General features: G+C 41.7%; 3 protein-coding genes, 1 long non-coding RNA gene and 3 other non-coding genes across 10 annotated transcripts; 2 read left to right on the forward strand and 5 right to left on the reverse strand.

Moving 5' to 3' along the window:
• The first annotated feature begins 76 nt into the window (after positions 1-76).
• LOC115764577 (Golgi-specific brefeldin A-resistance guanine nucleotide exchange factor 1) lies at positions 77-7878 on the forward strand. 3 transcript variants are annotated; one of them, XM_030707726.1, is made up of 10 exons: positions 77-433; positions 494-692; positions 877-1892; positions 2008-2976; positions 3195-3403; positions 3463-3689; positions 3753-4989; positions 5053-6113; positions 6196-6317; positions 6519-6619. In XM_030707726.1, the coding sequence occupies exons 1-10, from the start codon at positions 332-334 to the stop codon at positions 6537-6539; spliced, it is 5163 nt and encodes a 1720-aa protein (XP_030563586.1). In that variant the 5' UTR covers positions 77-331; the 3' UTR covers positions 6540-6619. The 3 variants fall into 3 exon arrangements, with proteins under 3 accessions (XP_030563586.1, XP_030563585.1, XP_030563584.1); XM_030707724.1 differs by lacking the exon at positions 6196-6317 and adding an exon at positions 6836-7878 and having other exon boundaries at positions 81-433; positions 6519-6772; XM_030707725.1 differs by having other exon boundaries at positions 6196-6561.
• A 145-nt stretch (positions 7879-8023) lies between these two features.
• On the reverse strand, positions 8024-8095 carry Trnah-gug. Its single transcript has one exon. It is a non-coding gene; the product is annotated as a tRNA-His (tRNA).
• A 606-nt stretch (positions 8096-8701) lies between these two features.
• Trnah-gug lies at positions 8702-8773 on the reverse strand. Its single transcript has one exon. It is a non-coding gene; the product is annotated as a tRNA-His (tRNA).
• A 493-nt stretch (positions 8774-9266) lies between these two features.
• Trnah-gug lies at positions 9267-9338 on the reverse strand. Its single transcript has one exon. It is a non-coding gene; the product is annotated as a tRNA-His (tRNA).
• Positions 9339-11254: 1916 nt separating this feature from the next.
• Positions 11255-12261, forward strand: LOC115764520. Of its 2 annotated transcripts, none has more exons than XR_004018032.1 (3): positions 11255-11327; positions 11376-11548; positions 11613-12261. It is a non-coding gene; the product is annotated as an uncharacterized LOC115764520 (long non-coding RNA). The 2 variants fall into 2 exon arrangements; XR_004018033.1 differs by having other exon boundaries at positions 11376-11538.
• Positions 12262-12419: 158 nt separating this feature from the next.
• Positions 12420-13552, reverse strand: LOC115764518. Its single transcript, XM_030707615.1, has 2 exons — positions 12968-13552; positions 12420-12900 (listed from the first exon to the last, which is right to left on the reverse strand). The coding sequence occupies exons 1-2, from the start codon at positions 13538-13540 to the stop codon at positions 12562-12564; spliced, it is 912 nt and encodes a 303-aa protein (XP_030563475.1). The 5' UTR covers positions 13541-13552; the 3' UTR covers positions 12420-12561.
• A 343-nt stretch (positions 13553-13895) lies between these two features.
• Positions 13896-16470, reverse strand: LOC115764517 (beta-glucuronidase-like). Its single transcript, XM_030707614.1, has 6 exons — positions 16316-16470; positions 15027-16214; positions 14644-14960; positions 14328-14592; positions 14134-14272; positions 13896-14077 (listed from the first exon to the last, which is right to left on the reverse strand). Exons 1-6 carry the CDS (start codon positions 16334-16336, stop codon positions 13914-13916), a joined length of 2094 nt encoding a protein of 697 aa, XP_030563474.1. The 5' UTR covers positions 16337-16470; the 3' UTR covers positions 13896-13913.
• Positions 16471-16902: the final 432 nt, after the last annotated feature.

The following is a 16902-nucleotide window of genomic DNA, read 5'->3' on the forward strand; positions in this document are numbered from 1 at the left end:
ATCGACCTTACATCAACAAATCGGGCAGGGTTGCTTCTGTATAAACTAAAGCAGAACATACACGTCGTAAACGTCACCAAAAACGTAGTCGAAAACAAATTATTGACAAATTTCGTATTATTAAAATGTTTAATTAAACGTACACATTTGGCGCGTGTATGTGTGTATGAGCGTGTATGTGAGCTTTGCTGTGTCTAAGCGGCAGGAAAACATATGTATGTACATATGTGAGAAAAGAACTGCTGCAGCGGGGTTTTCAACAATTTGTTCGTTGCGTGCCAAATTCTAAAAGGTGGAAGCCAATAAGGTGCAATTATTGAATCTGGACACAATGTCACTGCCAGGCAACGGTATTTATGTGGTGCGCGGTGAAATGGCCACACTCATGACAGCCATGAGACGTGGTACGCGTTGGAATGCAACAGCCTACGTGGTAAGTTCCTGACATACATATATATTTACAAAGAACATTGGCAACCTAATAATATTGCAGGATGATGAAAAGGACGCCTTGTTGAAACTGTTCATCGATCTGAAGCAGGTGCTGAACCGCATTGAGGATTTACGTTTGATTGAACCGAATGTGTTTTTGGCCCCCTTTTTGGAGGTAATTCGCACAGCGGAGACTACAGGACCATTAACGAGTCTCGCTTTAGCCTCGGTCACCAAATTCTTGTCATATGGCCTGATTGGTATGAAAAATATTTTAGTTACAATTTTGCAATAATAATTCCATGTTTTATTTATGATAAAAAATAATACTACTATAGCTGTGTTTCTGTGTTTGCCCCTCCTTTGTTGTCTTTGATCTATAAACACTTTCGATAACTCAAACTATCATTCTTTTTAATAATTAAACATGTTTCTGCAATTTAGATCCCACAACACCAAATCTGGCCGTGATTGTAGAGAAGATTGCGTATGCTGTCACGCACGCCCGATTTATGGGCACCGATCAGTCCTCGGATAGTGTGACATTTATGCGTTTCATCGAAGTGTTACATGCTCTGATCCGCAGTCCAGAGGGAGTCGCCGTTAGCAATGAGTCAATGTGTGAGGTGATGCTCAGCTGCTTTAAAATCTGCTTTGAGCCGCGCCTTAGCGAACTGTTACGCCGCTCCGCAGAGCAATCACTGAAAGACATGGTGTTGCTGTTCTTCATGCGCCTACCACAGTTTACGGAGGACTGCAGCGACACTGTACTTCAGAAGCGCTTTACTATTTACGAAGCCGCTGGTGCATCCACAGAGAAACAAAAGTCCAAGACACAGTCCGCTTTAGCTGTGCAACGCAAGTCATCCACAGCCGAGGAGCCGCCTCAAACGCCGCAGAGCACGCTAGTGGTGCCCACTCATTTGAAGGCGCCCATACTTGCTACGACTCCTGCTTCTCCAGTAGGCAATATTCTTGATATGCAGGGCAAGATCGCGCAAACTCCCACCACAACAACAGTTGTTAACCATGCTGGCGATCCTGGTAGTGTAAGCAATGCTCAAATAGATGTGCCAACAATTCAGGTGGACATCACAAAACCTGAGGAGCCAACTGATGGGGAAGAGGAGCCTACGCTGGCCACGACTACCGCACTTATCGATGCCAACAGCAGCGAATATATTAATTCGGTAGGCGTGCGATTTACCCAGCAATCGTCCACGCAGAATACAGCCGATTTGTCAGCAACTCTCACGCCGTATGGGCTACCCTTTATCCAGGAATTGTTCCGGTTTCTTATCATACTATGCAATCCGCTGGATAAACAAAACTCGGACAGCATGATGCATACTGGTCTGAGTCTTCTTACCGTTGCCTTTGAGGTGGCTGCCGACAACATTGGAAAATATGAAGCACTGCTAGAGCTGGTCAAAGATGATTTGTGTAGAAACCTAATATCGGTGAGTTAACCATGAACAACAAGACTAGGACTTTGTATATATCTGGCATATTATTTCGCAAATCGCAAAATATTGACATTTATTTTATATTAATAATAACTTTTCTCTTCAACAGCTCCTAAGCTCAGAGCGCCTCAGCATCTTTGCTGCTGATTTGCAACTTTGCTTTTTGCTTTTTGAATCGCTGCGCGGACACCTAAAGTTTCAGCTGGAGTGCTATCTTAAGAAATTGAGCGAAATTATAGCGAGTGATAATCCGAAAACTCCCTACGAGATGCGCGAACTGGCGCTGGACAATCTGCTACAGCTGTGGCGTATTCCCGGCTTTGTCACCGAACTCTACATAAATTACGACTGCGATTTGTACTGTACGGACATGTTCGAGAGTCTTACTAATATGCTGAGCAAGTACACGCTCTCAGCAACTAATGCAGTCTACAGCACGCACATCATCTCCATGGATACCCTGATCAGTGTCATCGATTGCATAGAATATAATTGTGCTGCTGCGAAAAGCAACAACAGCGCTAACAACGCGCTTGTGCAGACTCCTACGACAGGTGTTGTTGGCAGCCGTCATTCGCGTCATAATAGCGGTCTTGAGGGCATTGTAATTGACAATGGAGAGGAGCATGTAGAAAACATCTCGAGCTTTATCAACAATAGCTCACACCGTTTACGACTACAGTCAGGAGGCGAGGGTGGCAATATTACAAGTGAACAGCTGGCCAGCGTTAAGGAAAAGAAGCGTCTATTGTCCAAGGGAACGGAGTGGTTCAATCAGCGACCCGACAAAGGCATTCAGTACCTGCAAGAGCATGGCATTCTAAATGCTAAGCTTGATCCCATGCAAGTGGCACTTTTCCTGCGCGAGAATCCAGGGCTCGACAAGAAAATGATTGGTGAATACATCTCCAAAAAGAAAAACGTGGACTCTAAAATCCTTATCAATTTTGTGGACTCGTTTGATTTCACTGGACTTCGCGTTGATCAAGCGCTGCGTCTCTACTTGGAGACTTTCCGTTTACCTGGTGAGGCTCCGTTGATATTTCTCGTCTTGGAGCACTTCTCAGATCATTGGCATGTAAGTATACTTTTTAAATATATTTTTATTTTATGCACTTATTTTTTTTTTGTAATTGGACGGATACACAACTAGTGGTTCCAGGTTTTTAAATCACTTGACATTGCAATGTTTGGAGAGACGTACAAATACATTTCATGATAAAACTATTACATTTTCTAAGTTTGATTATGTGTCGCCTATTCAACAACTTTTATGAACTGTGACTTGGTTTACAGAATCAAAACAAGGAGCCGTTTGCCAATACAGATGCCGCCTTCCGCTTGGCCTATGCCATCATCATGCTAAACATGGATCAGCATAATTCGAATGCTAAGCGTCTTAATGTACCTATGACCCTAGAGGACTTTACAAAGAATTTACGAGGCTTAAATGGCGGACAGGATTTTGATCAGGAGATGCTAGCGCAAATCTTTAATGCCATCAAGTGAGCAGAAGTTCAATTGATAATTCAAATATTATTCTATATATTATTTATTAATGCAGGAACGAAGAGATTGTTATGCCCGCCGAGCAGACTGGTCTCGTCCGAGAAAATTATTTGTGGAAGATGCTGTTGCGTCGTGGTGCTACCCACGACGGTTACTTTCACTACGTAAACGATGCTGCCTACGATGTACAAATCTTCAATATTGTATGGGGCGCCTCACTAAGTGCACTGAGCTTTATGTTTGACAAGAGCACCGAGACGGGTTATCAGCGAACACTAGCAGGTAAGAAATACCCGGCAAAAAGGGGACAATTCAATGAAATGTTTTAAAACGTGCCTTTTTCAGGATTTAGTAAATCGGCAGCTATATCGGCCCATTATAATCTACATGCGGACTTTGATGCGCTTATACTGACCCTGTGCAAATTTACAACTTTGTTGAGCAGCGTAGAGCAGCATGAGCCAGTGCCAGCCAACAATGAAATCCAACTGGCAGTTAATTTTGGTCTGAATGCCAAGGCGCAAGCGGCAATGCGAACTGTGTTTCTCCTAGTGCACGGCTATGGTGACAGTCTGCGCGAAAGCTGGAAGCATATTTTGGATCTGTTTCTTCAACTGTTTCGTCTAAAACTTCTACCCAAAACGCTTATTGAGGTAGAGGATTTCTGCGAGCCTAATGGTAAGGCTATATTGATATTGGAGAAACCCCGAGAGAAGCAGGAGTCGGGCTTGTTCTCCAGCCTCTACTCTTTTATCAGCTCTGAAGGCCAGCGTGAGCCTACCTATGAAGAGCAGGACTTTATCAAACATGGCCGGAAATGCATTAAGGAGTGTCAGCTAGAGCAAATGCTGCAGGAGTCAAAGTTTGTCCAGCTGGAGTCGTTAAAGGAGCTTCTTAGATGCGTACTGTCTCTATTGAAGGTACCAGAAACACCTAAATCCTCTGCTCAGGGCTATGCAGAAGATATAACCGTATTTTGGATGGAGTTTCTTGTCAAAATTGTGGTTCATAATCGGGATCGCATGATTCCTCTGTGGCCAGCTGTGCGTGATCAAATGTTTCTTTTGCTGCATGCCAGTGCTCAGAACGGCTATGATTATTTACTTAATCGCTGCATTGTGGCAGTGCTGAAGCTGGCCATCTATCTGATGCGCAATGAGGAGCTGTGCCCCGTTGTGCTGCAGTCGCTCAAGAAGCTGTTATCACTGCAGCCGGCACTGCTATTGCGGATTTCGAAACAAATTTCCATTGGCATCTACGAGCTGCTTAAAACCTCTGCCCAAAACATCCATTCAGAGCAAGACTGGCAGATTATCTTTAATTTGTTGGAATGTGTCGGTGCTGGAGCTGTTCCGCCTAATTTTGAAGTTGGAATGCAGTTGGCACTTCCGTCCAATGGAAACGTCACATCAGATGGTGCGTTGAGTAGCGAAGACGATGTAACTACGTCTCTCGAGCGCGGATATACATCTGACACGGAATTGAGTAAATCGGCGACTGCAGCACCACCCCCCACGTCAAGTCCCAGCGCTGAGAACTGGATACTGGTTGGCAAGGATAGCGAGTTGACCACGGCATCTCGGTATGTTCTACTTTTAGTCATCCTTTTACCCGTATGTTTAACATTTTTTAATATTTTTTATAGGCCTCAGTCGCCACCCAGCTCTGTCGCACCTGTAAGCACGCTGATGTTTAACTGCCAGCTACTAGACCACGCGCCCTTTGCGCTGTTTAAGTGCTGGGATTCTCTTGCTTTCATCGTGCGCAGCGTGGCTCACATCACGCCATACAACTTTGAGGCCTGCGTGCGTTGCATTCGTATCTTTGTGGAAGCGTGCAGAGATGGTGGCATACACCAGCGTCGCAAATTTGAAGTCAATGTCAAAAAACGTAACTTAAAAAAGCGGCAGGAAAGCAGACGTGAACCAGGTGTTGTTAAGTCTACGTCCACCGGTAACTTAAATTTGATGGTAGGCGACATCGGCGAAAATCATCCACCAAATGCTGCGGAACAGGAGGATTTGGCTCAGCGCTACGAGCAGTTGTCCATCCAGTTACTGGACCTCATGTACACATTGTACACGCGCACAGCTCAGATATTTCGCTGGTGGGCTGAGGAGGGTTGCACGGTGCCACAATCGGCGGCGCTGTGGACGTCCGGTTGGTGTCCGCTGCTGCAGGGTATCGCAAGGCTTGCCATGGATCGCAGGCGTGAGGTGCGCACGCATGCAATATCCTGTCTCCAGCAACGGGCGTTGTTGGTGCATGATTTACAAACGCTGTCGGGAGCTGAATGGTGCTCCTGCTTCCAGCATGTGCTGTTTCCGCTACTGAATGAGCTATTGCCGGAGAGCGCTGCTACCAGTCAGCTGGAAGGCTCTCTGTTGGAGGAGTCACGCATACGCACCGCTACTATTATGTCAAAAATGTTTTTGCAGCACCTGACGACGCTTATAGAGTTAGGAGCAACCTTCAATGAGCTGTGGCTCGACATATTGGACTACATTGAACGATTCATGAAGGTGGGCTCTGACACGCTCTCAGAACAGATGCAGGAGATTCTTAAAAACATGCTGCTGGTGATGCACTCTGTGCGCGTGTTTCATAATCAGGACGGTACACTTCAGCAAGCTTTATGGGAACTTACATGGCGGCGCATTGGCGAGTTTCTGCCAAATCTGAAAACGGAGCTGTTTCACGATGAAGGTGCGTCGGGTGTTTAGTCGAATGTCAAGCCAACCCTTAAGGGGCCACCCCGTTTTAATTTCCGGTACCTGTCCGCCTGCAGATTTGGTCTCGCCAGCCATTTCGCTGGACATAACAAAAATCACTTATGAACATTCCATGTCATTGCCTTTGCCGGTGCGCAACTACGACCTGTCAACGTTCTCGACGGCCACAGCTAAAAGTGTGGGTTTTACCAATGTTCCAGTGCAAATTAAGAGGCAGAAGAAACCCTGGGCCCGTTTACGTTTTAAGTTTAAGTTGCTCAAGGGTTTGGCCAAGAAGATGAAATGAAATGTTATTTAGTTTGTGCCTTTAAATTGATGTTTTAGTTTCTAATTTATTTAGTTATCAATTAATGTAAATCTGTAACTGCTCGTTTTGCAGGCAAGAGAGCCCAAACATTGACAAACACTGCAACCGCCCAACAGATGTTGTCTGCGGCCGTTCTGCCTAGCCAAGTACAGCAGCACACGGAGCCGAGTGTCATTTCTACTGTTGATACTGCTGCTCTTGTGACTGGTGTGGTTGCCACACCTTCGTTGGCCTCATCACCTGTTGAATCGCCACGACGCAGCATCATTCTTCAGCCGCCACCGACGGAGGCACTGCAACAAGCGCCCAGCTTTACATTTGCTCAGGTGAACTTGTCTCTGCCCTTAATATTGTTTCCTAATTAACTTAACACTTTGCCTGCTCCTTAGCCGATATTGGTTCCTCCACAACAGCCTACGGAACTGGAGTCCCTCGTTAACAATAACACATTACTGCCCGATTTGATCAATGAGGCAGCTGCAGCGGCTGGAGCTCACGCCAATGCGTACACAACACCCGTTTACAGTGCGGAAGTGCCCATTTCTACACCCATCGTCAGCAGTCATAGCTATGCTATTGAGCTGCCAGCTACGCCGCCAAATTCGGTCGAGCATCAGCAGGGCTTGCATCAGCAATTCCAATATCAACAGTACCAGACGCAGCAGACACTTACACATACACCAAGTAATGTACCCCTTAGCCATCTTTTGGCCTCTAATGCATATCCATCGCTGCCCAAGATGCCGAACGCAGCCATTGTGCACAGCTTCGTGCCAGTCTATGAGGCGCCAGAGGTGGTACATACTGGCAATGCTTCTGACATTTATGAGGAATACGTGCAGAACCCCTATAATATAACTTTACAGCAGGCGCCGCAGGATCAACAACCACAACAACAGTCTGCTGAGATTGTGTTTCCAGCTGTTGCATCGCCCGCAAACTACTTTAATGCCAATGTCGATCCCAGCACCATACCGCCCGGCTCTGAACTGCTCTATGGGCAGCAATGAGCAGCCAATGTGAAGATAGCTTTTAAAGCTTTTGTTTCAGATGGAAAATCCCGTATTTGTTTTCAGTCATTTTAGGCGTTTTATTTTGTGTATTTTTTGAAAAGGAAACTTGCAGTTATAAAAAACTTCTTGTAATACAATTAATATTTCTTTTTTTTTTACACATTCCGCGGGTGTGCATGGTTGATTTCTAAATGTGAGTTCATCGTAAGGGTATACAACAGTTTCACTAATTCGAACGCAATTCGACGTATATATGCAAAATGATAAAGCTTTATACCACTGTTTTAATTACGAGGAATAGTTTTTATAATAATTAGAAAAATATTTAAATGAATATATCGTATTTATGTTATGCAAAACGGCAATTGTAAATATCAAAACCCTAAATATACAACTACTAATGCATATGCTAAATAAAACTAGTTTTTACAAAGACAAACTGCTTTTCTGAAATTTTTTACAACATGCAGGAGACTTTCATGAGGCAGTGCAGACTCCGATAAAGCAAAAGAAAATTCAAATTTATAAAATAAGCCTCGACTCCGTGACAGTGACTTACATCACTGCCGTGACCAGGATTCGAACCTGGGTTACCACGGCCACAACGTGGGGTCCTAACCACTAGACGATCACGGCTACGTCTGGCTGTTAAATGGCAATGTCCAAATATCTAAACAAATACAAAACATACAAACTTTTTTTTAAAGTCTAAATGTTTTAAGTCTTTCTATAAATTATGAAAATCATTAATTGTTATGATGCGGCCTATACATTCAACACAGCTCGGGTGATAAGTCAAATATTTTTTTTTAAAGTTCACAGATTTTTCTTTAATTAAACAAACTAAAACGGAATTTTAATACATCCCATGAACGACGCTTTGCCAAAAACATTAAAAGTAATCAGTGTCGACGCAATACTGTAGCAGAGCGCGGAGGAGAAAGGAACAAAATAGAGTTAAACTGAATCGATATGGGCTTTATCAAACGGACAAAAATATATTTAAAAATGCTGTTGTCATTTGACCCACTTTAATTAACACTAGTCTATAAAGTAAAGTAAAATATTTATTCATTAGGATTTATGTGATAAAAAATCTGCATTTATTTAATTATATTTGGTATTTGTTCCCAAAGTGTATGAAAATAATTTAGCATATATATATTTATTATATTACCACCATATGTATTTTAAGATTAAAAAAAAACAATCCGATTCCGTGACAATGCAGACTTACAGCATTGCCGTGACCAGGATTCGAACCTGGGTTACCACGGCCACAACGTGGGGTCCTAACCACTAGACGATCACGGCTACATCGGTTATGTTGCCCGTCCGACTAAAATCTGTTCTTACAATCAATCACGCACATACACATTTCTGCATATGTTAAAGACAGACAAAAGGTAGATGGCTATTGAATGCAGTTTGATTGTATAAAGTCGCTTCCGCCGCTAATTTACAAGCAATGACACAAACACTTTTAGTGAAAATTAGAAAAACATAATTGAAAAATAGATGGCGCTTGTAGCTGCGCTCAAGTGGGACAATTTCAATTTTTCATAAATTAACAACGCTAGTCATATAAAAATATTGTATGTATGTATACAATTCAGCCTCAAATAGGTACAATCTAGAGTACAATATGTTATTATGTATTAACATTGTAAAAAGACTGGCGTCAAAAAATAGTTAGCACTATAGACACAACTTTTACGATATATGTTTTTAGATGGAAATTAAAATAATAAATTTATTTTCGTAATAAAAAGTACAATCAAGCTCCGTGACAATGCATTTATAGCATTGCCGTGACCAGGATTCGAACCTGGGTTACCACGGCCACAACGTGGGGTCCTAACCACTAGACGATCACGGCTACGCTTGGTCGCTGAGCGACTTCGGCCAAAGTACTGTTTTTTTAGGAATCTAACCGTTTTGATTTTACCTTACTCAATAATAAAACGCTTTAAGGTCAAAAACACCTAAGAAAATATAATTATTATAAATATTTATATTTTTTGCATTATTACAATTATGATCCAAATCAGATAATTAAACCAAACAAACTATTTTTAAAAATATTCATCACTTTATTGCTTAACAATAGTGGGCAGCTTTTTTTCCTATAAAAAACTAAATACTTGCCACAATTGTCAAGCAACGCGCTTAACAAAAATCCAATTCCTTAACGACAGAAACCCCAATACTGTTACTGCTAGATCGGTTAAGAAATTTGAAGCTACTGCCTTAAGCTATAGCAGGCGCCCATGAAAGTAAATAGTTAGACAAATAAAAAAATATAGAAATGAGGTGACATGCTATGGACCGGGTGCAGCATCACAATTAATCATTGTTGCTCATGTGAAACCAAGTGTAACATTCGCCGAGGCGAACAGATTTTTCAACAAGGGACCTAATCGAGTTTACATTGTGGCATTTTCTCGGAAAATTTTCGGCCGCATACATATGTACATATGTATGTATGTGTTACAATTTGTAGACCAAAAATGTGCTCAATTTCCTCAATTGGTTGTTTGTTCAGCTTATTTATTGTTAACAGGAGCACAGTAAGTAAGAAAAGTCTATGCCCGACTAAGATTTTTCTAGACAGTTTGCTACCTGCCGTAACCTATTTTTGTCCCAGTATACTTATTTCAAAGATGCGGACAAAAATCTTTTCTTGAGCTCTTTCCTCATTGTGGAAAACTAATAAATGAGATATTTTCTTGTTTGTTTTCGTGCTCCTATTTCTAACAGGTCTGCATAACTTAGAAGCCATTGAAATCTTAAAACAAATCTCTCATGTTGGCTTAGAAAATGAGAGTTTCACAGATTGTCTTGTTGTGATCTTAAAAATCCTAGACGTATCTCATTTTAGCACTTCTGTAATCCTATTCCTTTCATCGTTGAGGTCACGCTTCATTGATTCAAGGTTTGTTTGTATTATTTGCTTATCTTTAATCTCATAAATTATTCATGAAAACTAACTGCTATATTTCTTCTCAACTGATATGTACTTAGGTAGAGTAAATAATTTCAACTTTCTCGCACAACGAAACGCAAAAATGAATGAAAATGTCAGCTTTAAACTGGTGCATAAGAATAGGCTAGCAGAAAATTGGTTAAGGTTTTATAAACAAGCTGGTTTGGAAATTTTTACAAAGGGAACGCCATCAATTTGTGTCTCAAATTTCTTTTTTCAACTGAAATTTCAGCACGCATAAAAATCTCAACTCAATTTGAAACCTTCGGCAAGATTCTCGGCACCTGTTTATTCGTTAGGCTTGATTGCATTCTGAATCCTCAACCTACCGCCCGGACCATTAATTCCAAGAATGAGGGTAAACGGTTGATTTATGTATTTTTTGTTTACTTTCCTAATTGATTTCGAACAGGTCAGCAGCACCTGGCTGCTGGCATTGACTCGGCTTTCTATAGTTAACGTTCAGAATCGTGAAGCCTTGTCATTTTTATGTTTGCCTGATTCCATGCTACACTTTTTAACTCTTTTAATATTTAAAATTTGTTGACTTTGTTCGTTTCAATGGGACGAAAAATGAGCCTTGGCACTCAGAATGTAATTCAATACAAATTCCACACATGCAACGTCAACTATGTCTGGAGGCACGCTTGTGTCAACTTCTGTGAGCCTATTCAAAACCTTGAAATTATCGTGACAAATATCAGAATCCATTTGTGCTTAAGCGCACACACAACGCCAACTTTAATTAAACAATGATCGGGAACAACAATTTGCTTTTCTTTTTTAAAATGAAGCCCCGACAGACTGTTAGACGGGATAGGAATGCGTCTCTAAAAACTCCCATAGGCAGACAGACACAAACAAAAACTATGTATACATAAGGTAGATATAAATATTTTCTCAGGCCTCGTATTTACAATTCCGTTTTAGGTTTTTCTTATTATTACAGCATAGAAAGTTCCGTCACGCATATGGCAGCTTCTGCTCGCCTGGCAGGCGTTTGTCACAGGGCGTGAAATTTTCTCACGCTCACAATTATATGTTTGGATCGCACGACCCAACCAAGACAAGAACAAATCGAGGATCTTATTAAGTAATTCAGCGTGAGAATCTAGCTCTTCAATGTTGTCTGTTCGCCTGTTCAGAAACTAAAGTTATTCTATAAAGGTTCCCACGCAAACGTCAAGATGCATTGCACGATGCTGGCAGCGAACATATTTTTTTGTTGAAAAAGATCCTAATCTGCTGGAGGTCCCCTTGAAAATGAGTTTTTATTTCTGTAATTCTTTTTTTTTTCATAGCATTGTTCACAAGCGTGCTTACTTTCGTTTTTCTGCACGCCTGCTGAATTATCAAGATTGAGATTCCTCAAAAAATGACTGAAGACGTTGATCCTGTGATTGTGCCATAATAATAATAATAAATAGTAACGAAGATGTTGCATAGGGTTCTGGCCTGTTACAAATAAAATAAAGCAGACGTTTCCAGGTAAGGCAGTGTCTGCTGTGTTGAGTAAAGAAACGACTGCTGAAGCTGCTGTTGCCCTAGTAACTACCAAGACGGAGAGCTACTTGCATAGAGGGTTAATGTCTGCGTTTGCCATCTTAAGAACACACAAAAGAGACACCCGAGGAAACCTTAGCAATAACGTAGACATTTTGGTGGTGGTTTTTTAAACTTACTTCAGAAACAGGTATGAACGCACCGACTTCAGGTAGAAATCCTTGCCCAGTGGTAACGTGCTCGCGAACATGTTCGCCTGTTATTTTATTCACAATATTGTTGCTCCAGAAAGATTTTCAAATTAAGTTGCATAACAACGATCATAAATTATTTCAACTATTTGTATACCCTAAAATTATCTGTCCTGCTTGCCTGATTCCGAACATTACAGCCTCCGTTCTTACACTGCAATGCAAGAAGAATATTAATCGCCCGAGTAGATCATAGACAACAAAACACTTTTTATAAGATCATCCGACTTAATAGAAGCCTGCATGTCGAACGTGTGTATTAATTAGAAATTGAGCAAGTAAACAATTTGAAATTATATGGACATGTTATTGTCTTTGGACAAGTACAAGTGATCAAAAAATTGCATTTAATTCTTTCGAATTTAATACTTAAACTTCATTTCTAAGCAACTCAGCTTACTATCCAATCCATAAAACGGATTCTTAATGGTGGCGTTAAGAAAGTCATTCTCCTTCCAGCTGATAATCATATGATTAGTGCAACTACTGGTGCAGGATACGGAAGCGCACGCCAGTTTATTGGCAATACAATCATCGATAAGACGTATGGATGCCCCCAGTGATGAGCTGGTACTATAGACCGTGGTGAAGGCACACTCCCAGGCCTGCGTGGTGCGTATATCAGCAGCGCACTGTGCCTGTTGCATGTAATTGTTGAAGTTCTTCTGGTTATTTAGAGTAAAGGTATTGGTTGTAGAAATCTAGGAGAGTTTATTTTATATATATGCTATTCATTAATTTCAAAGCTTTGCGCATTCGCTAACTTACTGCATTCTCAACACAGATTGTGTAGTTCAATTGGCTTTTGGGGTTCCGCTTCTCGCAGTCGGACAGTAATGTTTTTAGGTTGCTGTTGTAGAAGTTCTTTAGGCTGTTAAAGGTGTTCTGTGGATTCGTTAGGATAGAGTTCAGGTTGTTATTGGCCGAATTGAAACAGCTGCTGAGGGCGCTTCGCACATTGGCGAATAAAGGAATGGTTGCGCTGTAGTTCTGCACACAGTGCTTGTGCCAAGAGTCAATAAGCTCAATTGGATTTAGACGTGCTTTCGCTTCCTCCAGCTTTGCTTCCAGCTGATCGGCATGCACATCAATAGCTCGCAGTTCGCTGGTAAAGGTTTTCCGAAAAATAGCCAATTCATCCTCCCAGGTCTTGAGCTTGGCGTCGTATTGTCTCTGGTTCTGAGCTATATAGTCCTCCATATGGACCGTAACAAGGGGCGTAGACAAATCGCCATTAGCTCCTAGGCAGAACAACAATGGGAGCAGCAGGACAGCGCTATGCATCTTGTCAGTAGTAAACTTTAATACTGATTGTAGCTTGAATATTTGGTGTGCTTGCATTTTAAATAAATGCTGTCGCTGTTTTTATCAGAGTTGTGCTTCCCCCATCGAGGCGCAATCAGCAGTAATTTCAGCAACAAGCTCTTATGGCAATTCTTTAAATTTGTACTGGGGGGTTATGCCTATGAAATTTATCAGTATTTACTTAATTCGCTCTTGTTAGAGGGAGTATTTGCTTTAAGATTTCGAAAGCTAAATTTCCTGGAATTCACTTTCAGAACAAAGAAAGATATGAAAGAATAAGCCACATAAATATTTGGTTTCCTACTTTAACCAAGAGTGCCATAAAACCTGTTTACGATTGAAGTCATCTACTTTATCTTCAGCTACATATATGCTCTTGGGGAATATTATAAGTTAAGGCGAATGAATACTAATTCCAGTCAATAATGTAATCGAAGAGATCAGCAGGCAAGCTGGCGTTGTCCAGTTTCAATGCAAGTGCGTGGTAACGCTTTCGTAACAGATGCGCTGCATCTTTGGGTTGACGATTACGTGTGAAAACGCCCTTTTTATTGCCCCCCACACGCGTGAAAGCTACGAATAATTAGTTAGATGAGTTATCTAGGCCTAGGAAACTTTTAGTTACTTACCTTGCTCTGTCTTGAAATCGGCAAAATTCCAGACAAATTCACCAATAAACCATTTAAGCTCTCGCAATCGATCAAACGCCCTGAAATGTTTCGAAAATAGCGTCGTCTGATATTCCTCCGACCAGATAAATGCGGGCAACTATATTAAAAGTGATTAAGGCGCTACTCGCTTAAATGTTTCTCTAAAGTCTTACTGTGTGATATCCTTCAATGGTATCACCGCCATACTCAAACAGAATAACCGGCTTCTTATACCGATCTCGCCAATTTTTGGCCTCGTCGTACATTGGTTGCACAATCATGTCGGTGCGTCCTGCATTGTGATACCAGGCATTGTAACGATTAAAGCCAATTATGTCCAAAAATTGTGACATCATGCACTCAGAAGGCTTATCCACATTACTAGCAGCCGTTAGAGGACGTCCTTGGGCAATGCCCCTTGTATAGTTGGCCAATGCGCTGTCGTAAAATGCAATTTAATACTTATCAATTCGATTTTTAATAACTTACCCGAAATAAGCTTCGGCCGCTTTTTTCTTTGTGCGCGGCTCATTCGCTATCGACCAGGCAATCACGGAGGCGTGGTTGCGATCGCGATGAATAAGCTGCTCCAAATAAGACATGTGGTTAAGCAACAGCTCTGGCTCGAACAAATCCGTATTAACACTAGCGCACTCGTCAATGATCATAATGCCATGCTGATCTGCAAACTGCATGGATTCCTCCGAGTAGGGATAATGGGAGGTGCGGTAGGCATTGGCTCCAACCCACCGCAGTAGACTAAAGTCGCGCGTGAGCAGCGCGTTGTCCAGGCCCTTACCACGAATCTGTAATAAGCATCGTCAGAATATAAGGTAATTATGTTGAACACTGCGCAGTTTTACACAACTTACATCCGAGTCTTCGTGCCTGCCAAAGCCGCGCAAATAAAGCGGCTTGTTATTTAGGAACAAACCGTCCTTGTCCCAGCTGAGGTTGCGAATGCCAACCGGCAGTCGATAGGCGTCCAACAGCTCATTATTTGGCTCTGCTTCGGTTCCTCCTTCGGCGATCAACTGAAATTCCAGTGTGTACATGTATCCTGGATCCGGGTTCATAAGATAGGGCCACCAAGGCTTTACATTTGGCACAAGCAGAGTACCATTGCGAATATCCCGATTTATTTGATGAGCCGCAACATTTCCATTTTTGTCTAGCAATTCTACTAGCACATGGGTAGACTTCACATTCAAAACTTCGGCATTACCAAGCCACAAGCGATAATCAATGCGGCCTATTTGATTTCTGGAGACCTGCGTTTTCAGTTCCACGTCGCTTATGTAAGTTGGTGGAGTTGTATAAAGATGTACTGAACGATGGATGCCGGCATAGTTGAAAAAGTCGAATGTGTATGTTTGTATATAGGCGAATCCATTGTCATTGACTTGCTTAACCACTTGACCCTGAGGAATGGTGCGATTGTTGAGCCGGTTGTCAACCATGATTGTGATGCGGTTCTCGCTGCCGTAATTGACATAACTGCTAATCTCTACTTCGAACGGCAGATGACCAAAACTATGGCGCATTGTAGTTTGACCATTGATCCAAACAATAGCTTCGTAGTGAATGCTACCAAAGCGAAGCCAGACGCGCATGCGATCCTTACGCCAACGGCTGGGTACAAAAAAATGTCGCTCATACCAAACTGTTCCCACATGGTCTCGTAGTCGCTGGTCTACGGTCACGTCGTTGTAAGATGCTGGCACAGGCATTAAAGTTATTTCGTGATTCGTCGCTCTAATGTTTTGTTTGTACCATTTTTCCCGTATGCCCTGTAGCGGATCGCTGGCATTGCTTCTGAGCAGGTTCCATATTCCATCCAGAGAGCGCACTTCTCTCGTATTTGACTCACGCGGATAGAGCAGACCCACTGTGGGATTCGGTGGCTTCACATTTGAGTAAGTATATATGTTTTCATGCGCAATCGTCGACTCCTCTAGATTTGCAAATTCTTTAGGGCAGGATCCGACTGCAGCCAATATGCAACAGCTCAAGAAAGTTATCAAAAAACATGTACTTGTCTGCATTATGGCGCTATAATTCTGTTATTTAAAACAAAAACGTAATAAATTATGAAAACATATATATTAATATTATCATCAAAATAAAACAAACGTCCATATGTGAGTCAATTAATAATTACTTGAGCTTCTACCGCCCGCATTGCCGCATTACTCAGCGGTCATATATGCTCGACCAAAGTATTTACGCGATAACAAATTGGCAATGACTGTAACACAAAAAGAAGTTTACGCTGTTGAAGAGAGAAAATATTAACTACCGTGGAACGCCTATAAACAGCATTGCAATATTTTATATTTAGCAGTTCTGCGCCTTGGCCTTATCGATAACAATAACATTATTATCGATAAACTTGCCAAATGAAACAAAAATCAGCTGTTGTGAACTTGGTGGTATTCGTTTTGCTACTTTTTTAATGAAGCAACTGCTGAGCTCTGGAATTTTGTTAATGAGATAATATTTGTGTGGCAGTTCCAGAGATATTTTGTAAACATTTCTAACTTACACTCGTTTAATAAAATTTACTTGTATGTAAACAACGAGGCAAATAAGCTAGATAGGAAAGTAAAAGAGGAATAGCATTGCAAGCAAAAAGAGAGAGAGAGAGATTGATAGCAGTAGAGTCTGGTAAAGAGAGTAGGAGAGCATCTCTCTTGGAGATGCAATGAAATGTAAGAGATCAAACGACCTAATGAAGAGTGTGGGAGA

Source organism: Drosophila novamexicana, unplaced genomic scaffold (genome assembly GCF_003285875.2).
Source record: "Drosophila novamexicana strain 15010-1031.04,08,12 unplaced genomic scaffold, DnovRS2.1 tig00000858-arrow-arrow-pilon, whole genome shotgun sequence".
Lineage (NCBI taxonomy): Eukaryota > Metazoa > Arthropoda > Insecta > Diptera > Drosophilidae > Drosophila > Drosophila novamexicana.